The sequence below is a fragment of the Aquila chrysaetos genome, chromosome 2 (genome assembly GCF_900496995.4).
Source record: "Aquila chrysaetos chrysaetos chromosome 2, bAquChr1.4, whole genome shotgun sequence".
Classification (NCBI taxonomy): Eukaryota; Metazoa; Chordata; class Aves; order Accipitriformes; family Accipitridae; genus Aquila; species Aquila chrysaetos.
In genome coordinates, this window is record NC_044005.1 from 18,394,755 (window position 1) to 18,411,047 (window position 16,293).

The 16,293-nt window shown below is 44.7% G+C and overlaps 2 protein-coding genes across 2 annotated transcripts; one reads left to right on the forward strand and one right to left on the reverse strand.

Annotated features, from left to right (window-relative positions):
* Nucleotides 1-1,439: 1,439 nt before the first annotated feature.
* Nucleotides 1,440-13,170, reverse strand: UBR7 (ubiquitin protein ligase E3 component n-recognin 7). Its single transcript, XM_029997545.1, has 11 exons — nt 12,926-13,170; nt 12,560-12,693; nt 11,626-11,686; nt 9,956-10,051; nt 8,801-8,854; nt 7,505-7,610; nt 6,071-6,255; nt 5,372-5,503; nt 4,813-4,975; nt 3,843-3,904; nt 1,440-3,016 (listed from the first exon to the last, which is right to left on the reverse strand). Exons 1-11 carry the CDS (start codon nt 13,097-13,099, stop codon nt 2,924-2,926), a joined length of 1,260 nt encoding a protein of 419 aa, XP_029853405.1. The 5' UTR covers nt 13,100-13,170; the 3' UTR covers nt 1,440-2,923.
* GON7 (GON7 subunit of KEOPS complex) lies at nt 13,051-15,269 on the forward strand. Its single transcript, XM_029997553.2, has 2 exons — nt 13,051-13,526; nt 13,633-15,269. The coding sequence occupies exons 1-2, from the start codon at nt 13,328-13,330 to the stop codon at nt 13,758-13,760; spliced, it is 327 nt and encodes a 108-aa protein (XP_029853413.1). The 5' UTR covers nt 13,051-13,327; the 3' UTR covers nt 13,761-15,269.
* The last annotated feature ends 1,024 nt before the right edge of the window (nt 15,270-16,293 follow it).

Genomic DNA, 16,293 nt, shown 5'->3' on the forward strand with positions numbered 1-16,293 from the left:
TGGTTTGATGCAGACAGTAAAGGCTCTTAAAACTGACAGGGTTTGTTGTTCCTTCTGGAGAGAAAAGTGCACAATAATGCCTTGAACATCAAGTATATGATACAAACCAGTGTAAGAGGACTTCAAAATTAGTGGCACTGTTCAAGCAGCTCATGAAAAAGGAAAAGCACTTCACTGAAGTAGTTCGGTGAGTTCTTCTGGCTGGAGCTTAATTGACTGAGACTATTCACTGTTGAAGGCACTAGGATTACTTGTAGTCGAGGCAGTGGGACTTAGCCCTTGATCTAGGAAGTGTGTATTTTCTCAGCAGAGCCGCTCGTTAAGTACCCACCATTCTCTTCTGGAGTTGCGGTTATCCTGCATCAGCTGAATATTCATGACATCTCTTTCACAGAAACAACTGCTTCACTACTTCAGAGAGATGACTCAAGTCTAGAAGTGTGTCATCCAGCAGCAGAAAACCTTGACTAGTCTCACTTTGATGGACAACAGCAACATAACCATGGGTTATGTCCTGACATAAAGCAGGGGTGGGCAGAGTACTGTGTGGTCTTAAATGTTAATTATTGACACCTTCATTCCCACATCCAGGAAGTTGAGTTCTAGGAGCAACTTCCTAAACTAGACAAATTTAACATGTATTGTTACAGGCTTTCTGTGTGTTTTGCAACAGTGTTCTTCTAAGTCTGCTAACTCTGCCTCTTCCCTCGGGGGAGCCTTTGGGGAAAAAAGCAAAACTCTGTTAAAGAAGCGGGGGGTGATTGTTAGGGGCTGGGCCCACTTCAGGTAAACCCTGCTCTATGACTGTAGTACAGGCTGATGCCAAGAATGGACAGTGCACGTCATCAGTGCTGACTCTGCGGTGTGCAAGTGTAGCTGTAGTAACTCTTTTCTGTGGAAATTACGTACCTGGTTCAAAAAACTTCCTGCAACTGATCTCCTCCCTCTGGTCAGCATTGCTGTCATTTCCTGAGCACAGCAAGTGGTGGGACTGGGCCTCGCTGTAGTACTGACTTGCACCCTGGTACCTGTTCCTGCTTTTTTACTTTTTCATACACTGGGGGACAGCACAACTTGGAAAACCCGGGGTTCTGGTGATGGGAGCTCAGAGCTGGAACCCAGGACAGTGCTTGCCTCTGGGCACCCTCTCCCCTTTAGTGAATTACATGCCAAGAACTGCAATACAGATGAAACATCCCATTCTTTTTTTTTCCTGCTCAAAACTGTACTTGCAAGTAGGATGCCAGCCCTTGTTCCACACCTGCCTGCAACGGTGTGGGTCAGGGCGGAGGCAAAGGTCCAGGAATACCAGGCTTGACTTGGCCCCTGAGATGGACCTTGGCCCCCCGGCCAACAGGCCATCGCTGCGCTGCCCTGTGTTTGTCTGGAGTGTGGATGGAAACAAAACACTGCAGCAGCACTTCAAAAAAACAAGAGAGTACTGATTGAACAGTTATTTAATTTTTAGATAGATAGTGTAGTTAGATATGCAGTTACAACTCCCATAACAGTTGCTACAAAAAAAAAGCACATACAATACCCAGAGTTAAATTTAAAAGCAACTAGTCATTTTGCATGAAACAAACTGATGAACCGAGCTTCTATGCTAGAACTAGCTTTTGTAAATAACATGGTCAGAAACAATTAATAGGGAGAATGATAGATAAAGGGCTGATTTTCTTCTCAAAAGTCGTCATGGAAGCAGAATAGTACCCCCTGGTAAAGAAATTCTCCAACTACGTAAAGCAGGAGTTAAAATTAGAACCTTCTTAAAGCGTGTTTTGGGGTTTGTGGGTAAAGAGAACTAAAAACTACATTAGGCTCCAAACTTATGAAAAGTCAGTATTTAATTGTAGCTAAGTGTAGATTCTTAAAAGTCAGCAGAACATCTTCTGTTCCATGATTATCACAGTGGTTATAAAAAGATCACATGTTTTATACTGCAGCAAAATGCCAGGATGCTGCAGTGTTTTCAGGAACATTTAGGAACTAGAATAATTTGCAGTAGGCTAGTTTTTAAAATCAAAGCGCATTAGAAGTCCTATAACAAACCCACCCCTGATGCTTAATTTGTAATTTAGTACCTCCTCCTAGATATTGTTTATATTCTAGTGAGTGGATAAAGTTCATGTGACAAATTTTTGTGTGTAAAACATGACTGTACAATATTAGAAACAAAGTTTTTGAATTTATAAAAACAGAACATTCTGGTGCATCAAGCCTAACCTACGGTTTCTCATTTTTCACCTGCCTAGGGAGCGCCTCCACAGTGGGGAGCAAGCATACAGAAGTGCGGTGCTGTTTACTTCAGCTGATGTGACCCAAATGTCAGAATGCAACTTCACCCAACAGCCATGACCATGAGGTGTGCCTGCTTTACCCTTTCAGGAGCTTTGCCTCCCTCCCTGTCGTAAACAGACACTCACTTTGTGCAGGGAGCCTTCGCTACAATCGCTGCACCCCGAAGAGATGATACAGAGCCGTTTAAAGCAGGAAAGCAACGCACTCCCGCCCTGCAAAGCGCCCTGAGTGCGTGTTGCCTGCACTGCACAGAGGGGAGGGCAGGCAGACCCACCTGGGTTTTAGTGCAGCGTACAGCTGTAGGCACTAACAGTAGAACAGGTGAAAGGCTAAAGGGAGTACACGTGGCACACTGTTCTTGGATCAAGCCATCCACCCCCTGGAGACACGGCCAGCTTTCAGGAGTGGAATGCAAAGTCGATCAGTACTGAATCCCTATAAATGCAATGTACCTGTTAAGAACATGTTTTAGTTGCTATAAGTAAAGGAAGTATGAGACAAAATGAAGATGTTTCTTGGGACAGTTGGATTTTGATGAGAAGCCAAATACTGAAGATGCCTCCTCTGGTTGCCAATGAGTATTGTTTTCCCAGTTTTCCTTTCAGACCCAGACCCTCTCGGTCTAACTACAGTAGTACTGCATCCTGTTAGTCCGTCGTCTTTTCCGTGACTGAAATTCCTCAAAGAAGTGCTGAATGTCTTCTCTTTTAACCACCTAGGGGAAGCAACATGAAACCCAAGTTGTGGTACAAGAATTCAATTAAACGATCCTTTTTTTTTTTTCTTGCATGCATCCCACATGTAATACACAAGGCATATAAAAGCAAGTATCCTGAAATCTCTCTGACACAGCTTGCAAAACACTTTTCCTGTTGTACCCAAGCGATGATTAATGCCCAAATTCTCTTATAATGAGAATACAAACACAGAAACGAGCTCCCCAAAGGTAGAACAAGCACATGGAGCAAAACTCCTGATGGTATTTTTAATGGGTTTGACCACTTGCTTTTATCATCAGAAAAATTAACACAAAGCAAGATTTTCACTAGCTCACTTCACTCATTACAATGTAACTAAGAATGGCAATTTAGCAAATAAGCCAACAAAATGCTTGTGTGGATTAATAATAGCATGAAAATTCCTCCAGGAAAACAACTGACAAGACTGTTTGCCAATATTTAGTCAGTCCCTATTCTTCTAAGGGTTTAAATTCAATCTAAGAAAAAACAAAGGTTAAGAGTTTTTTTCCTGAATACTTTTCCTAGACCAACAGAAGTTTCATTTAAATTTAAGAACTGCTCTCAGTACTTTATAGACAGATTTCTGTAAGGTTCCTGTTATCTCTCAGCAGTGTCATTAAGGAAATAAAACTTAAATTCCAATGAAATCAGGGATTTCTAATTTCTACTGCAGTGCCAACAACCCCAGGAGACAGGAAAAAATATTGTAACATCGATAGCATCACAGTATTCAACACCCACCCCTCAACAGTACTTTAAAACACACTTTCTGGCAAACAAATTCTGTGAGTTGTGCCTTACCGTTCCCTCATCTGCAAATCTCCTGAGATAGTCCGTCAGTTCTGTCTTTAAATCATTGTATTCTGGATGGAGAAGCAAAGGCAAGGGAAAGAAAACAAAAACCCAAGAAGGTACCCAGCTTTAGTTTAACACAACACTGGCTCAAGAAGACAACTTGTTCTACTTCCTCTTGTCATTTGTTAGATTTACTTGAGACAAATCTAGGTTTGAACTGGATTATAAATAATAATAATAATAAAAAGAAAGGTAAGTCCAGGGAAACATAAGAAGCCTAGTAATTTATCAGGCTAGCCCATGCAGTCTGATTATCCGTTCTAGTTAATCTTCAGAGAAATGTATAGAAGTTCAGTCAGTGAATTGCTCCCCTGCTCCCAGCTTCCCACTGCAAAAGCACGTGTGGGTCATTCTGGGAAGTCCTAGCCTGGAACTCAAGATTGGGCAAGTGTCCTCACCAGAGTGCAAACCCCTCACTCAGAAGAGGGAAACACGGCTCCAGTTACAAAATACCTCAAAATACCCTACTGCCTTGTCAATATACTCTGCGGCAAAGCTGCCAGGGAGCACCCTGCACCCCAGCTTCACACAGGCTGGCACTCGCTAAGACAACAGGAGATTACCAAAACAACAGAACAGGGTAAGATAAATAAGCCAGACAGCAGAAGTGTAAATTAACATTTAAATATGCACGTTACAAGAAATTACCATCAATACAATATCTAAGATGTTAAATAGAGGAAATGTTCCCACACCATCTAGTTCCTCGATGTAAGTTAAAGCTGTAACAGGCCGGAAAGGACAAACTTCTCTAGAGTAATCCTGATTGAGGTGGGTGTGCAATCTGTCATACAGTCTTCTACATGTTACTTCAAAAATAGTTTGACACCACACTGCAAGACCTGATACTAATCTCTTATTGGAAACTGTTCACTTAAAGTGTTAAGGTAGATTCTAAAAATGAAGTTGCATTTACCACAGATGAGTTCTACTTGCTGGACTCTGTTCATGCTGTTAAGGGTGTCCATTAAAGGATCTCTCCGCTCTGTTTCTTGGTCACTGGTACCTTTATTTTCGTAAGCCAAGACAGTGTCACATTCATCTGTCAGGAACTGGACTTCAAGCTCTGAATACATTTTCTGGAGAATAAAGTAAAATTTACTGTCACGTTACAAAACTTCTCAGGTGGAGATGCTCTTCCCCAATCCTTTTTGTGTATCGCAAATAGTAACAATAAAAATAATAATGTACATTTTGTATCCAGCATTTCAAGCATCTCCCCATAACGACTTCCAAAGCAATACTGGATTTAAGCAGCAAAGAAAATACAAATGTTTAGAAGCTCCTTCGTGCTGTATTAATTCCAAAGGATTCAGTGTGTTTCTTTATGTGGGGTGGAAGGGGGTTTTAGGTGTTTATATGCAGAGTAAGAACATTTACATAGATTTTATCTACAAGCTTCTCTTCAGAAATTCTCTGGGAGCTCCTCCCTGCCTCCCCCATGTCAAGGATGGTGATGAAGAGAGAATACATACCAAACAGTCTTCACAGGTGCATAATTTGCTTCTCCAGTTCGATGGCCAAAAGGTGGCAGTGTCCTTTTTTAAAAATTCCTTGCTTTGCAGTTCCTTCAGCTTGCAGACTGGCTCCTCACTCTTAGTAACCACCTGAATTAAAATGAGAGTGTTCAGTGCTCTATAACATCAAATACACTCTGTTCTTTCCAGCATGTCATTTTCCTTACGCAAGATTTTTCTTTTGTCTCAGACACATTTATTTTTATAAACAACCTATATTACCATTACATCCACATCTGGATTCTGACGTGGTTTTAGCAGCTTCCACTGGAAATTTCTGTAGAAATTTACTGCAACAGCCATAAATGTTTAAGACATCAGAGCTGTACTATATGCAAATGCAGCTACAATGCATAATACTCCTGTATTAGAAAAAACTCAGAAGTTGCCTCAGTGTAAAGGCCAGGTGGCTGACAAGAATGGATGGATCTAACCTATCCGCAAAGACGTTACACCCTTGTCAGCCACTTCTGCAAGCGTGTTCCACAGCCTACGCTGTACCCCACAGAGACCACGCATTTGCGGTGTCAGTGACTGAACACAAAAACAGACTGAAAGCATTTACCTCTTCACTGAACCTATACAGAAAGAGGTGGGCTTTACTTCACCTATCATCAGTATGAAGATGTACGGGACAGAAAAGAAGGTACGTTTTACCTCCGGACAGGCAGACCCAGAGCTAGTGGATGGTTCATTAAACTGTTCCACTTGCTTTTCCTCCTTCGTTTCTTGGTGTTCCACTTCACTTTCTTTTTTTATTTCTTTTTTCTGCTCTTCACTTTCCTCAACCTTCAGGACAATCCCTTCATCTTCAAGGGAGTTCACTTTGGTCAAAGCAGGAACTGGAAGATACATACCCTTGTAAGTGAAAATTCTGTACTAGACAATGTGCAGGCTACCACAGACGTTCTCTCTGCTTTGTAATGCAGTGTCAAAGAGCATCTAGATCACTGTATACACTGCAGGGTCCTGAATATACTCTACAGCTGTCCAAAGACACAGTGACCTAGGTATACAGAGAAATGACTCCCTCCTTCACCATAGTCTTCTTCACCTACCATACTCCTAATTCTAAAATACTCTGCTTCCCAAAATCTAAGCCTTAGGAGAGGGTAAAGGGCATCACAATTTGAGATAGTTCTGTACTAAGATGCTTGTCCTTCTTGACACCCCTTGATAGCTATCGCAGGTTCAATAGTTGTCACATACTTTTTTGCTGACTTGGTGTCAGAGTGAGCCCTTCATTTTCTCCAGACGCGCACACCCCAAAAACTCCATGTCAGATTAACTACACTAACCACTTCCTTAGTTAAAGCAAGTTTTTCTTTTGATGTCAATTCAAATGTGTGCCCTGTGACATAGATAGTTAGAAGAAGGAAAACCAAAAACAAACAAAAAACCCCATCCTGTACTGTATTTACATTAGAAGGAAGAGAACTCCAGGTAGGCCAGCTTGGAATCCTTAAAATTACCATTGAAATTTCTGGCACATAAGCAATCAATCACCAGCTGGTGCAAGCAACATTTAGGAGAGTACATGAAACTAGCTCTTTCCACAGAAATCAAGTCATCTACCCTTCCGATCCCAAAGAGACCACATAGCAGACAGAGGCCTGGCATGACCACAGGAAACACGTCCTGAGCACAGCCCCAGCTCTACTCAGATTAAGGTTTTACACATTCATTTCAGGTCACTCTATCACTCACTCTTCGCTGCTCAGAGCCTCTTATACTCAGCTGTTTGCCTCACTGCTTCCCTTAGGATGGCTCTTCAGTTCTTTGATCCAGTTTAGAAATTAAGTTCCTTGAGACAAGTATTAAATCTTCATCCATCTATATGCTAGCACATCTTTGATAAAATAAATAAAACAGTGAGCACCACAGAATTAAGATTTAGGAACGAGAACTGCATTTTTTTTTTTTTTTAACAACACTTACTGCAGCCCCACATGTTCCACTGCTGAAGGCGACTGTCCAATATAATGAGTATCATTTCTCCAACCACTTAAAACAGTATTATGTCATTAATCAACCACGTACGAGAAATACATGCTAACAAAATATTGGCTCAGATCTCTTAATTTTCTTTACCTGCTAATTGTGATGCATAAGCCCATAGGAAATGGCAGTGATTCATGCAGGCTTGGCATACCATTTCATGGAAGTCTCCACTTTCAGGGGGAACTGCACCAAGATGCTATCAAAAGAAAGAAGCATGCAGCAGTGAAGCATTTGCTGCAAATTAACAGACTCAACTCTAGGTTTAGGGGAAGTAAAACATCAACTGCCATCACATTTTCAGCACAAGCATACACTCCTGCTAACTTTCTACAGTGATTATCAACGTAATTTAAAGACTAGAAAGAGATGATCAAAATTCCAGGGAAAAACTGAAATAATTCTCTCTTTGTCTACAGCCTTTTATGCCTTTTACATACCCAGAAATCTCAGTTCTATCTTTATCTCATTTCTAAATTATGTTCTTCTAAACTGTCCTAAACACAGGACAGGTGAAGATACCTCTTGCACACTGCACATTTAAACTCTTAAATAACTTTTTATGATTGCTTCCTTATGGGTAAGAGATTGTAAGTCTTCGTATTGATCACATACTGAACATGAAAATTAGGTCCCAAAGCTCTCCATAAGCTGGTGAGAACTATTTAGGCAATTAAAAGCACTTAACGGCTTTCTTTTGAAAAGCATTATTGCAAAGCTCACAGTAGGCATCATAACATTCTTCATACATACGTATATACAAAAGAATCCTATAGTTTATCTACAGAACCTATAATTGAAGCCAATGATCTTTTTTTTTTTGTTCTTTGATCCTGCAACTTCAAACATGGAATTTCACTCATGCCCTTCAAGGCACAAGAAGCTGAATCCTTAATGCTTACACGTTAAGTAGGACATTCACTGAAGTGCTGAGCTGCTTTTGAAAGATTTTCCCAAAGTTTGTAATCAGGAACCAACAACACAGTTCGTTTCTTGCTACTTAAAGGAATTACAGTTTAAAAAGCATTCTTTTGAATGAAGAACTATTCAGGTAGTTGAATATGATGTGACTGAGTAAGAATCTTTTTCTCTACTGATTGTACTGATTAGAATTTTCCAATTAGAGAGACAGTTATAAAGTTGTTACTTTTTCTGCAGCGGTAACCTTCAAAAAGGTAGAACTCTTCCTAGGTTTTTTGGACTGGAGCAGACAGCAGTGTAACATTAAACTTTCAATATTCCTTTGCATAGGATGAAAAGAAATACCTTAGAACTCATGTAATAATCTTTTGAGAACTACAGCAAACCTTCCCAAGTAAGAACAACCATACAAACTTGACCGTCAGTAACTTATTTCTATGCAAATGGAAATTCTGCTACTTTCCTTACCCTTCCATGGAACCAGTCTTCACAAACTATGCATTGGATCATCTCATCTGGAATCTAGATGAACGGTCATATTATTAGCACTAATAGCAACCGCCAGAATCTTTCACAAGCCTCAAACTGCAGTATTATGCAAAGTCTGCTGAAGTGAATTGCAATTCCCTCTTTACCCACACACAGGGAGCTGCCGTTAATAAGTAGTCACTGCTTTATTAGTCAGTTTGCTTCCCTGAAGTTCAACAGCATATGTAATTTGTTGTATTATCAAGACTGTGGAAATTCCCACTTATTATTACAAAACTAGTTTTCGCAGTAGAACAAGACATTCTCACACAAAGGAGCTGATACAAGTTAATACACTATCAGTATAGCTTAGCAAAAGAAAGGTATTGATATTCATGATGTCATCAGGTTTATACAGGGATGCCAGAATCCTAACTTAACTGTCCACAATGCAGTACAGTACAAACTGCTTTGCTATGAAACAATTATTAATGATTTCCTTAGAAATGTCTAGCTATCTCTGAACTTCAGAGAGCTGAGTTCATAAAATACTTTTTTGTATTTGAAAGACTTGTGCCTTCCTTATTCTTTAAAAACAACTAACTTCTATGACTGCAAACAAAAGTGTGTGTGTGCAAACCAAGTGGTATATTTTAATACTTCAGACAGAGAAAAAGCGTTCTGACTACTGTAAAGGAAAGCTAAAGCCAGCGCTACAGGACAGACTCTCCCATCCCACAAGCCTTGTCAGAGCACTGTTGCAGGCACAAGGAAATAGATTCAGGTCTCTCCTAACATGTGCAATGTGTTTATTCTGCACTTGCCACATTTCTCAAGATGATGAGAAACCCACCCCCTAAGGGAACTCTGTAACTTTAGAGAGAGGAAAGCAGAGAGAACTGCAGCAGCGTTTTGTCCAAATGATGGTTTGTCCTCCTCGTCTGTCTTTAAGACATAAACATATTCTACCATTTAAAAAAAAAAAACTGATAAAGTAATTATTTTATACAGCACATGACAACCAAAAGCAATATGGAACATATGATTTCTTAAAGTGGGATCTTCCTTGTAAAGCAGTTCAGTGACCGCCCTTCGTGCAATTTTGCGTAAATACCATCTATACATGATTACCGATGGTTTTTTTGTATTTCTTACCTCATCTTCAGGATCAGGATAAGGTCTTTTACAAGTACAGTATAATCCATAGAAATTGTCATTATACTTATTTCCTGAATTCACCTTGCCCTTCTCCTAGGAGAAAAGGAAAACAAAGTCTCAATAGACAATGCAGTGAAAAACGAAAGACAGAAAATATGTATAATCTAGAGAAACCCAATTCCTGTTCCACTTTAATTCCTAAAAGCAATCACTATACTCATCAGCGTGAAAATCCAAAAAGAAAGATATTATCCAGATACCTATTCTATACAGCGAGCAGCAGACAGGGCACTCGAGGAATACTGAAGTTCAAAAGGAAAGAGGAAAAACAGTCTTTCCAACTTTGTAACAAACAGCAACTGTGGTGTTTGTTAAGCTACTGCTAATCCAAAACAATCTAAGAGTCTTGATCACCAACCACACCTGCCTGCTGCCATTATAGCAACGTCTGTAGATTTATTGTGCACCTTCCCCTCCATTTTTTTTAAACATCCAGATTGTGATCCAAACCCAACTTTGTTTCATCTTACCACCGAGCTTCCACTAAATTCATGTCATATAAGCCTCACTCTACAGGAGAGGATTATCTAAATTACAAAACATGCTGAATGAAATTCAATTACAGGTAATCCCATTTAAAAAAACCTGGCTAATACAGCTGCAGCCAGAGGGCTTCAGAACTGCACATAGTTGCAGCCTAAGGCCACCATCAGCCCCTGCAGAAACAGCTGTGACCATTTATGATGTTACTACAAAATGCCTTCTACCACTATTCTGACAAAGGAAGAACAGATGATGCGAGCACCGGCATCCATGAAGTCAGCCAGATTAACGGACGGATGCTGAAGGTCACTTAACCTGTACAATTGATTTTGCACTGAACTGAAGGAGGAACAACAACCACGTGATCCATTTCATTGACTCAAATGAGAAACTAAACATCTTAAAATTGTCACAGGTGTCTCTGTGGATATCACTCGACTGTAGCCCTAGGCTGACTAGCTCTGGATCCATCCCAGTCCTGCCAGGACAAAATGGGCATACACAAAACCACTTGCTGTTTCTACATTTGGACTGTTACTACCCTGGGAGCAGCACTGCAGGCAAGCCAAGCAGCTTCCTGTCACTGCTTCCCAGAAGATTACTGATTACTTAACGAGTCCAAAATGCCCACCCAGTATGAAAGCACAGGGGGCTTGATACAGTAAAAAACTATCCCATCAGTAGGCTCTGGTGACAACCTATCAAAAAAGATCAGGGCACTAATGCCACCACGAAGAAGGGGAGGAAACTGTCCCTTTGACAGCAGCACAACCCCAAATTTCCTTAATGTAACTGCAAAATTGCACTCTAAAAGGTTCTCCTGAAGCCAGCTCAAAGCTAATGAGATAATTAGCGCAGGCACCACGACGTGTTTCTGGCATTACACTGACCATGGATGCAGAACTGCTGCATTCATGGATGACAAGGATCAAACATTCTCTCTCCTTGGAACATTTCCCTTTGGTCCCTCAACAGTTTTAACTCCTGCTGTAATACTCCTGCCTTGTTTGACTTGCTGGGAAAAGCAGAAGCATCGCATGAGTCAGCACTGGCTGAGGAAAGGCACCGAACTCCCAAGACTGTTATTTTGATTCTGTATGTATGAAACCTACGTCTGAACTTACTGGGAATAACTTGCACTGCAGATTTTTGAACTTGCTATTTCCACAGTCACAGCGGAAGTTCCTGGAAAGAAAAACATAGCATTTCAGGTTTTTTATTAACCGAAAACACATTACTTTTGTGTTCATAACAATTCCCAGCAGTTTATTAGGAGCCATAAAAATATTCTTGCAGCTATTTAAACAATAGCATCAGTCAGAACTGGCCAAAGGGCCTTGCAGCCTTACCCTCTCACATAGCGTTCTTGGCAGATCTCGGCTAACACCATCATTTGCAACAGCGCTTGGCTGGGAGACCGCAAGGGCACAGCTAACCCCGGGTGCTGCAACTACCACACTCAACAACACGAGTATGCATTGGCAGAAGAGGAGCGTGAATTGGTTCGTTTCCCAAGGCTGGATCTGCGCAGCTGATTAAGCTCTTGCCTCCTCCTCAGACACCTAAGCTCTCACTTAAATAGGGCTGGCACACCAAGCGAACGGAGGAATACAGGCGCCTCAGGGACCCGACCTCAGTTGCCTGTGCAGTTTTGCTAGGGATAGTGTATTTTGCACGAGGTACACACTGGAACGCTGTCCCACCTCACCGAAACGCGGAGGGGGCTCTGGGGAAATTCCCCTGTCTAACTCACCTCACACCACAGCCCCCCGAAGAGCGTCCCAGCAGTCGGGTCCGGGAGGAGAAGGCAAGCGGCGACGGCCAGCGTACACGCCCCGCCTCGCCTGCCCGGCCCGCGTTTCGCTCCGGGGCGGCTGTGAGGAGCCGACGGCCGGGAGAAGCCGCGGGAGACGCGCCGGGCCCAGCGCGCCGCAGGCTGAGGGGGCTCGAGCCGCCCCCACCCACCGACCGCAAGCGCGCGCGCGCGCTTCCCGCCGCCGGGGCGGGCACACGCCCGCCCCCCCCCCCCTCCCCTCCCCTCCCCGCGCGCGGCGGTACCTCTTGGTGTAGAGCTCGAAGAGGCGGTGGGTGCCGTGGCACTCGTAGCTGCAGGCCAGGCAGATCCCCGCCGGCTCCGCCCCGGGCGGCGTGCAGGTGCTGCAGGCGTACAGCGCCTGCCTCTTCACCGCGCCCTGCGGGGCGACACCGGCGCGGGCTACAGGGGCCGCCGGGGGGTCCCGGTCCCGGTCCCGGCTCAGGCCCCGGCCCCGGCCCCGGCCCCGGGCGGCCCCGCCCCCGCCCCCCCCCGCCCCCCGGGGTGCCCGGGCCCACCCCCCGGCCTGACCCCGCCCCCCCTGCCGGGCCCCGCCCCCCCGCGGCGCCGGGCCCCGCCCCGCCCCCCGCGGCGCCGGGCCCCGCCCCCACCTGGGAGTAGCTGCAGCGCTCGTGGTCGCTGCCCCCCAGCACGGCCCGCGCCTCCTTCTCGAGCTCCTCGTTCTCCGCCAGCACCTCCGCCAAGGAGACCACGGGCTCCTCCGCGCCGCCCCCGCAGCCGCTCCCCGGCTCGGCGCCCGCCGCCGCCGCTGCCGCCGCCTCCATCGCCGGGACGCGAGGCCGAGGGCGAGCCGAGGCGGGAAAGACGCGGCCGAGGCGCCAGGGGGCGCCACAGCGGAAGCGGAACCGCGCGCCCCACGTGACCGGGGCCGCGCGTCACGGAGGGGAACGGCGGGGCAGCTGGCGCGGGCGGAGGGCACGTGACCGCGGGGCGGGGCGTGGCGCGGCGGGCTGCGCGCGCTACCGGGGGGGCGGGGGTTGGGCGGCGGCGCGATGGAGCTGGTGGCGGAGCTGAGGGACCGCGACGGGCAGACGCGGTCTGTGCGGGTGCCGTGCCCGGTGGAGGAGGGCGAGGGCGGCCAGCTGCGCGGGCTGCGGCGGGGCCTGGCCGAGCTGCAGGAGCGGGTGGCGGAGCTGCTGGCGCCGCTGGTGCAGGAGGAGAGAGAGGCGGCGGGCGGCGGCGGGCCGCGCGGTGAGTAGCGGGGAGACGGCCGGCGGGGGGGCGCCGTCCCCTCCCCTCCCCTCCCCTTCCCTCCCCCGGGGCGCCGCTCATCCGCGCCCCGCTGAAACCCTGGCAGGTGATGTCGAGGACGAGGAGGATGATGAGGACGAGGAGGAGGAGGATGAAGGCGAAAACAACGTCGATACGAAAGCGAGCGCCGACGACCCCCCTCCGAAGCGGACGAAAGTCGAGCAGCCCCGCTGAGGGCCCTGGGGACTGCGTTGGGGCCTAGAAAGGGGCCCGGCAGCTGCAGCGGCCGTACGTGCCCCGGGCGGGCGGGCGGGGGCCCGCTGCTCTTCTGCTCCTCTTGGAAAAGTGGAGCGTCGGTCCCGACGCCATTGGAACGCGGAAGCCTCAGCGAAAGGACGCGCCTTGGTGTTAGCAGCGTGTTGCTTACAGAGTACCGACGTGACGCCGAGAAGAATTTTTAGTAAACTAGTTGCCAAATATAAAACTGTTCTCACAAGTCTTCCAACTGCGACGTTTTTAATGACTTTTTCCAAGTCATAGTATTTATCCACGTGACTTTAAACTTTTAAAGTAAAGTAATAAAATGTGGAGAGAGTTATTTTGTCAGATATGATCTTAAAATGGTACAAGGCAACTTTTATTTGTATGGAGAGAAAGCGATTCAAGACCACCGTAGTAGTCCAATTTAAAAAACACCTGTAGGACTGTGTTCATTCCTGAACAGTCCTACAAGAGTCCTGTACGGTCCTACAATGGAAGGTTATTTTTGCCTGTCATCTAAAAGGTTTATTTTGGTCACCTATCAATCAAGTATTTTCCTGGAAAAGGTCAAAGTAGGTTGAAAGAGTTGGGAATCTTGGTTTCAAAAAATCCTGGTTTTGTGACAGCCTGGAAAGTGAGAAGTCAGTGTGACTTTGATAATTAATATTCCACAGTTCAAAAACTGCTGTCTGTCCTAAGCCTGTTTTCCCCAAGTGGTTTTTAGTTGGGTTTTTTTTCCTCTTTTTTTTCCATGCAGCAGTCAGTCTTTATATACTTTCTTCCATTACTGAGTTTTATCCAGGTTGATTTTTAGGCTCATTTGGTAGCAAAGTCAAATAAAGTGAGCATCACAGCTTAATATTCTGCCTATGCAGAACTCTCAACACTACCTAAAAATAAGAGAAGAGCAGAGTGATTTTTGGAGATGCTTTCTAAAAACAAACCTTTGGGCAGAAATTAGGGGAAATGCCATAGGGTTCTACACTGGTCACTGGAGTTTGTTTTAGAGGGGGAGAAAGTACAAATGTTGAAGTAACACCTATGAGTACATGATATGTAACAGTTCTTGGCTGTATAAATCGGCATAACCCACCCAATCCCTCCACTAAGGTAGCTTGCCCTTTCTTTTGACGGTAATGCCGTATGTGGATTGTCATTAAGGTAACAGATGCTTCTTGCAAGGTTGTCAATGCTTCCTATATGTTACTTTAATTCCCAGTTTTTGTTTGGCGCACGCTTCTGTGAACAGGGATAAAACATTCTTGATAGCCAATCCATAGAGCTTACTGTGGAGCCCAAGAGTCTTCTCTAGCAGAAATTAACTGACTGATTTAATAGTGCGAAACGCCTCTTTTTTTTTTTTTTTTCATTTTGATGTGTTCTGCTGGCATAGTTTGCTTTTGTATTACGGAAACTGAGCAGACCTTGAGACTTGTGTGTGGAGGACAAAGTATCGGAATAAATGATGAATTTTTATGAGCACAAAATTGTCGGCATTCATTTGAAATGGGGGACAGGGGAGTTGGAGAAGAGGTCCAGTAAACATATTTTGGACATTTTGATGTACTCTTATTCTAAGAAATTCACACACCCATTACTCTGTTAGCAGATATGACAGAGAAATAACTGAGGAGAAAAGACCAACTGAAGACTAGGGAGCTTTAGTTGCTGAGGACCTAGGGTGAGAGAAAACTACACAAATTAATTCTGATCTCTTGTCAGGCTGCAAAATCTCAAAGTGATAAAATGCTTAAAGTGTTTTAGGGCAGATGATAGATAATTTATTGAAGGAAGTGGCATTGAAGGAAGTGGCTTATCAAAATGGCAAAGGCAGCAGTACAAAAAACCTAGCCTGATAAGTGTATCAGAAGGGCTCCTTCATGTGACCTGTGCTAAAGTGATGACGCCTTTTATGAGCTCTCTTCTGCAGCTTTGGAAGCTTGTAGAGCTACCTCTGAGAGCAGCATTTTCCTTTTTTTTCTCCCCCCTCCCAACTGTAGTCCTAAACACTCCCAACAATGGTGTGAACTGTGGGATGGCTGAAAAGCAACATCTAACATCAGGCATGAATTTGCGGCCTTTATATATAAACTTTGTGTAAGTAGTCCACTGGCACATGACGGGCTGAAAACCTATGGTCTAAATCAACAAACCCTAACTTGCTAGTGCGGCAGTAAATTCAGGTAATACTCCAGCAATGGGGTACTTCCTTTTTCTGTCAGCCTGGACACAGTAACATGCTGCACCTGAGCTCCAGAAGATACCAATTAGCACTGGGTCAAGAACAACCACCACTCAAGTTTTCGCCTGTAAAGAATCATTTTTAGTCCTTATTATGGCCACAAAAACTTCTAAACAATGAAAAGGGTACTGGAGCTTCGTGGGGCCTTACGTAATTCTGAACTGTTTTTTGCTTGTGATGGAAGTGGCCTAACTCAACAGAGAACTTCATTTTTCTGAGAGTTGCTGCAAGGTAACTAGGCAGAGAGAGCTTTAGTGTGATGGG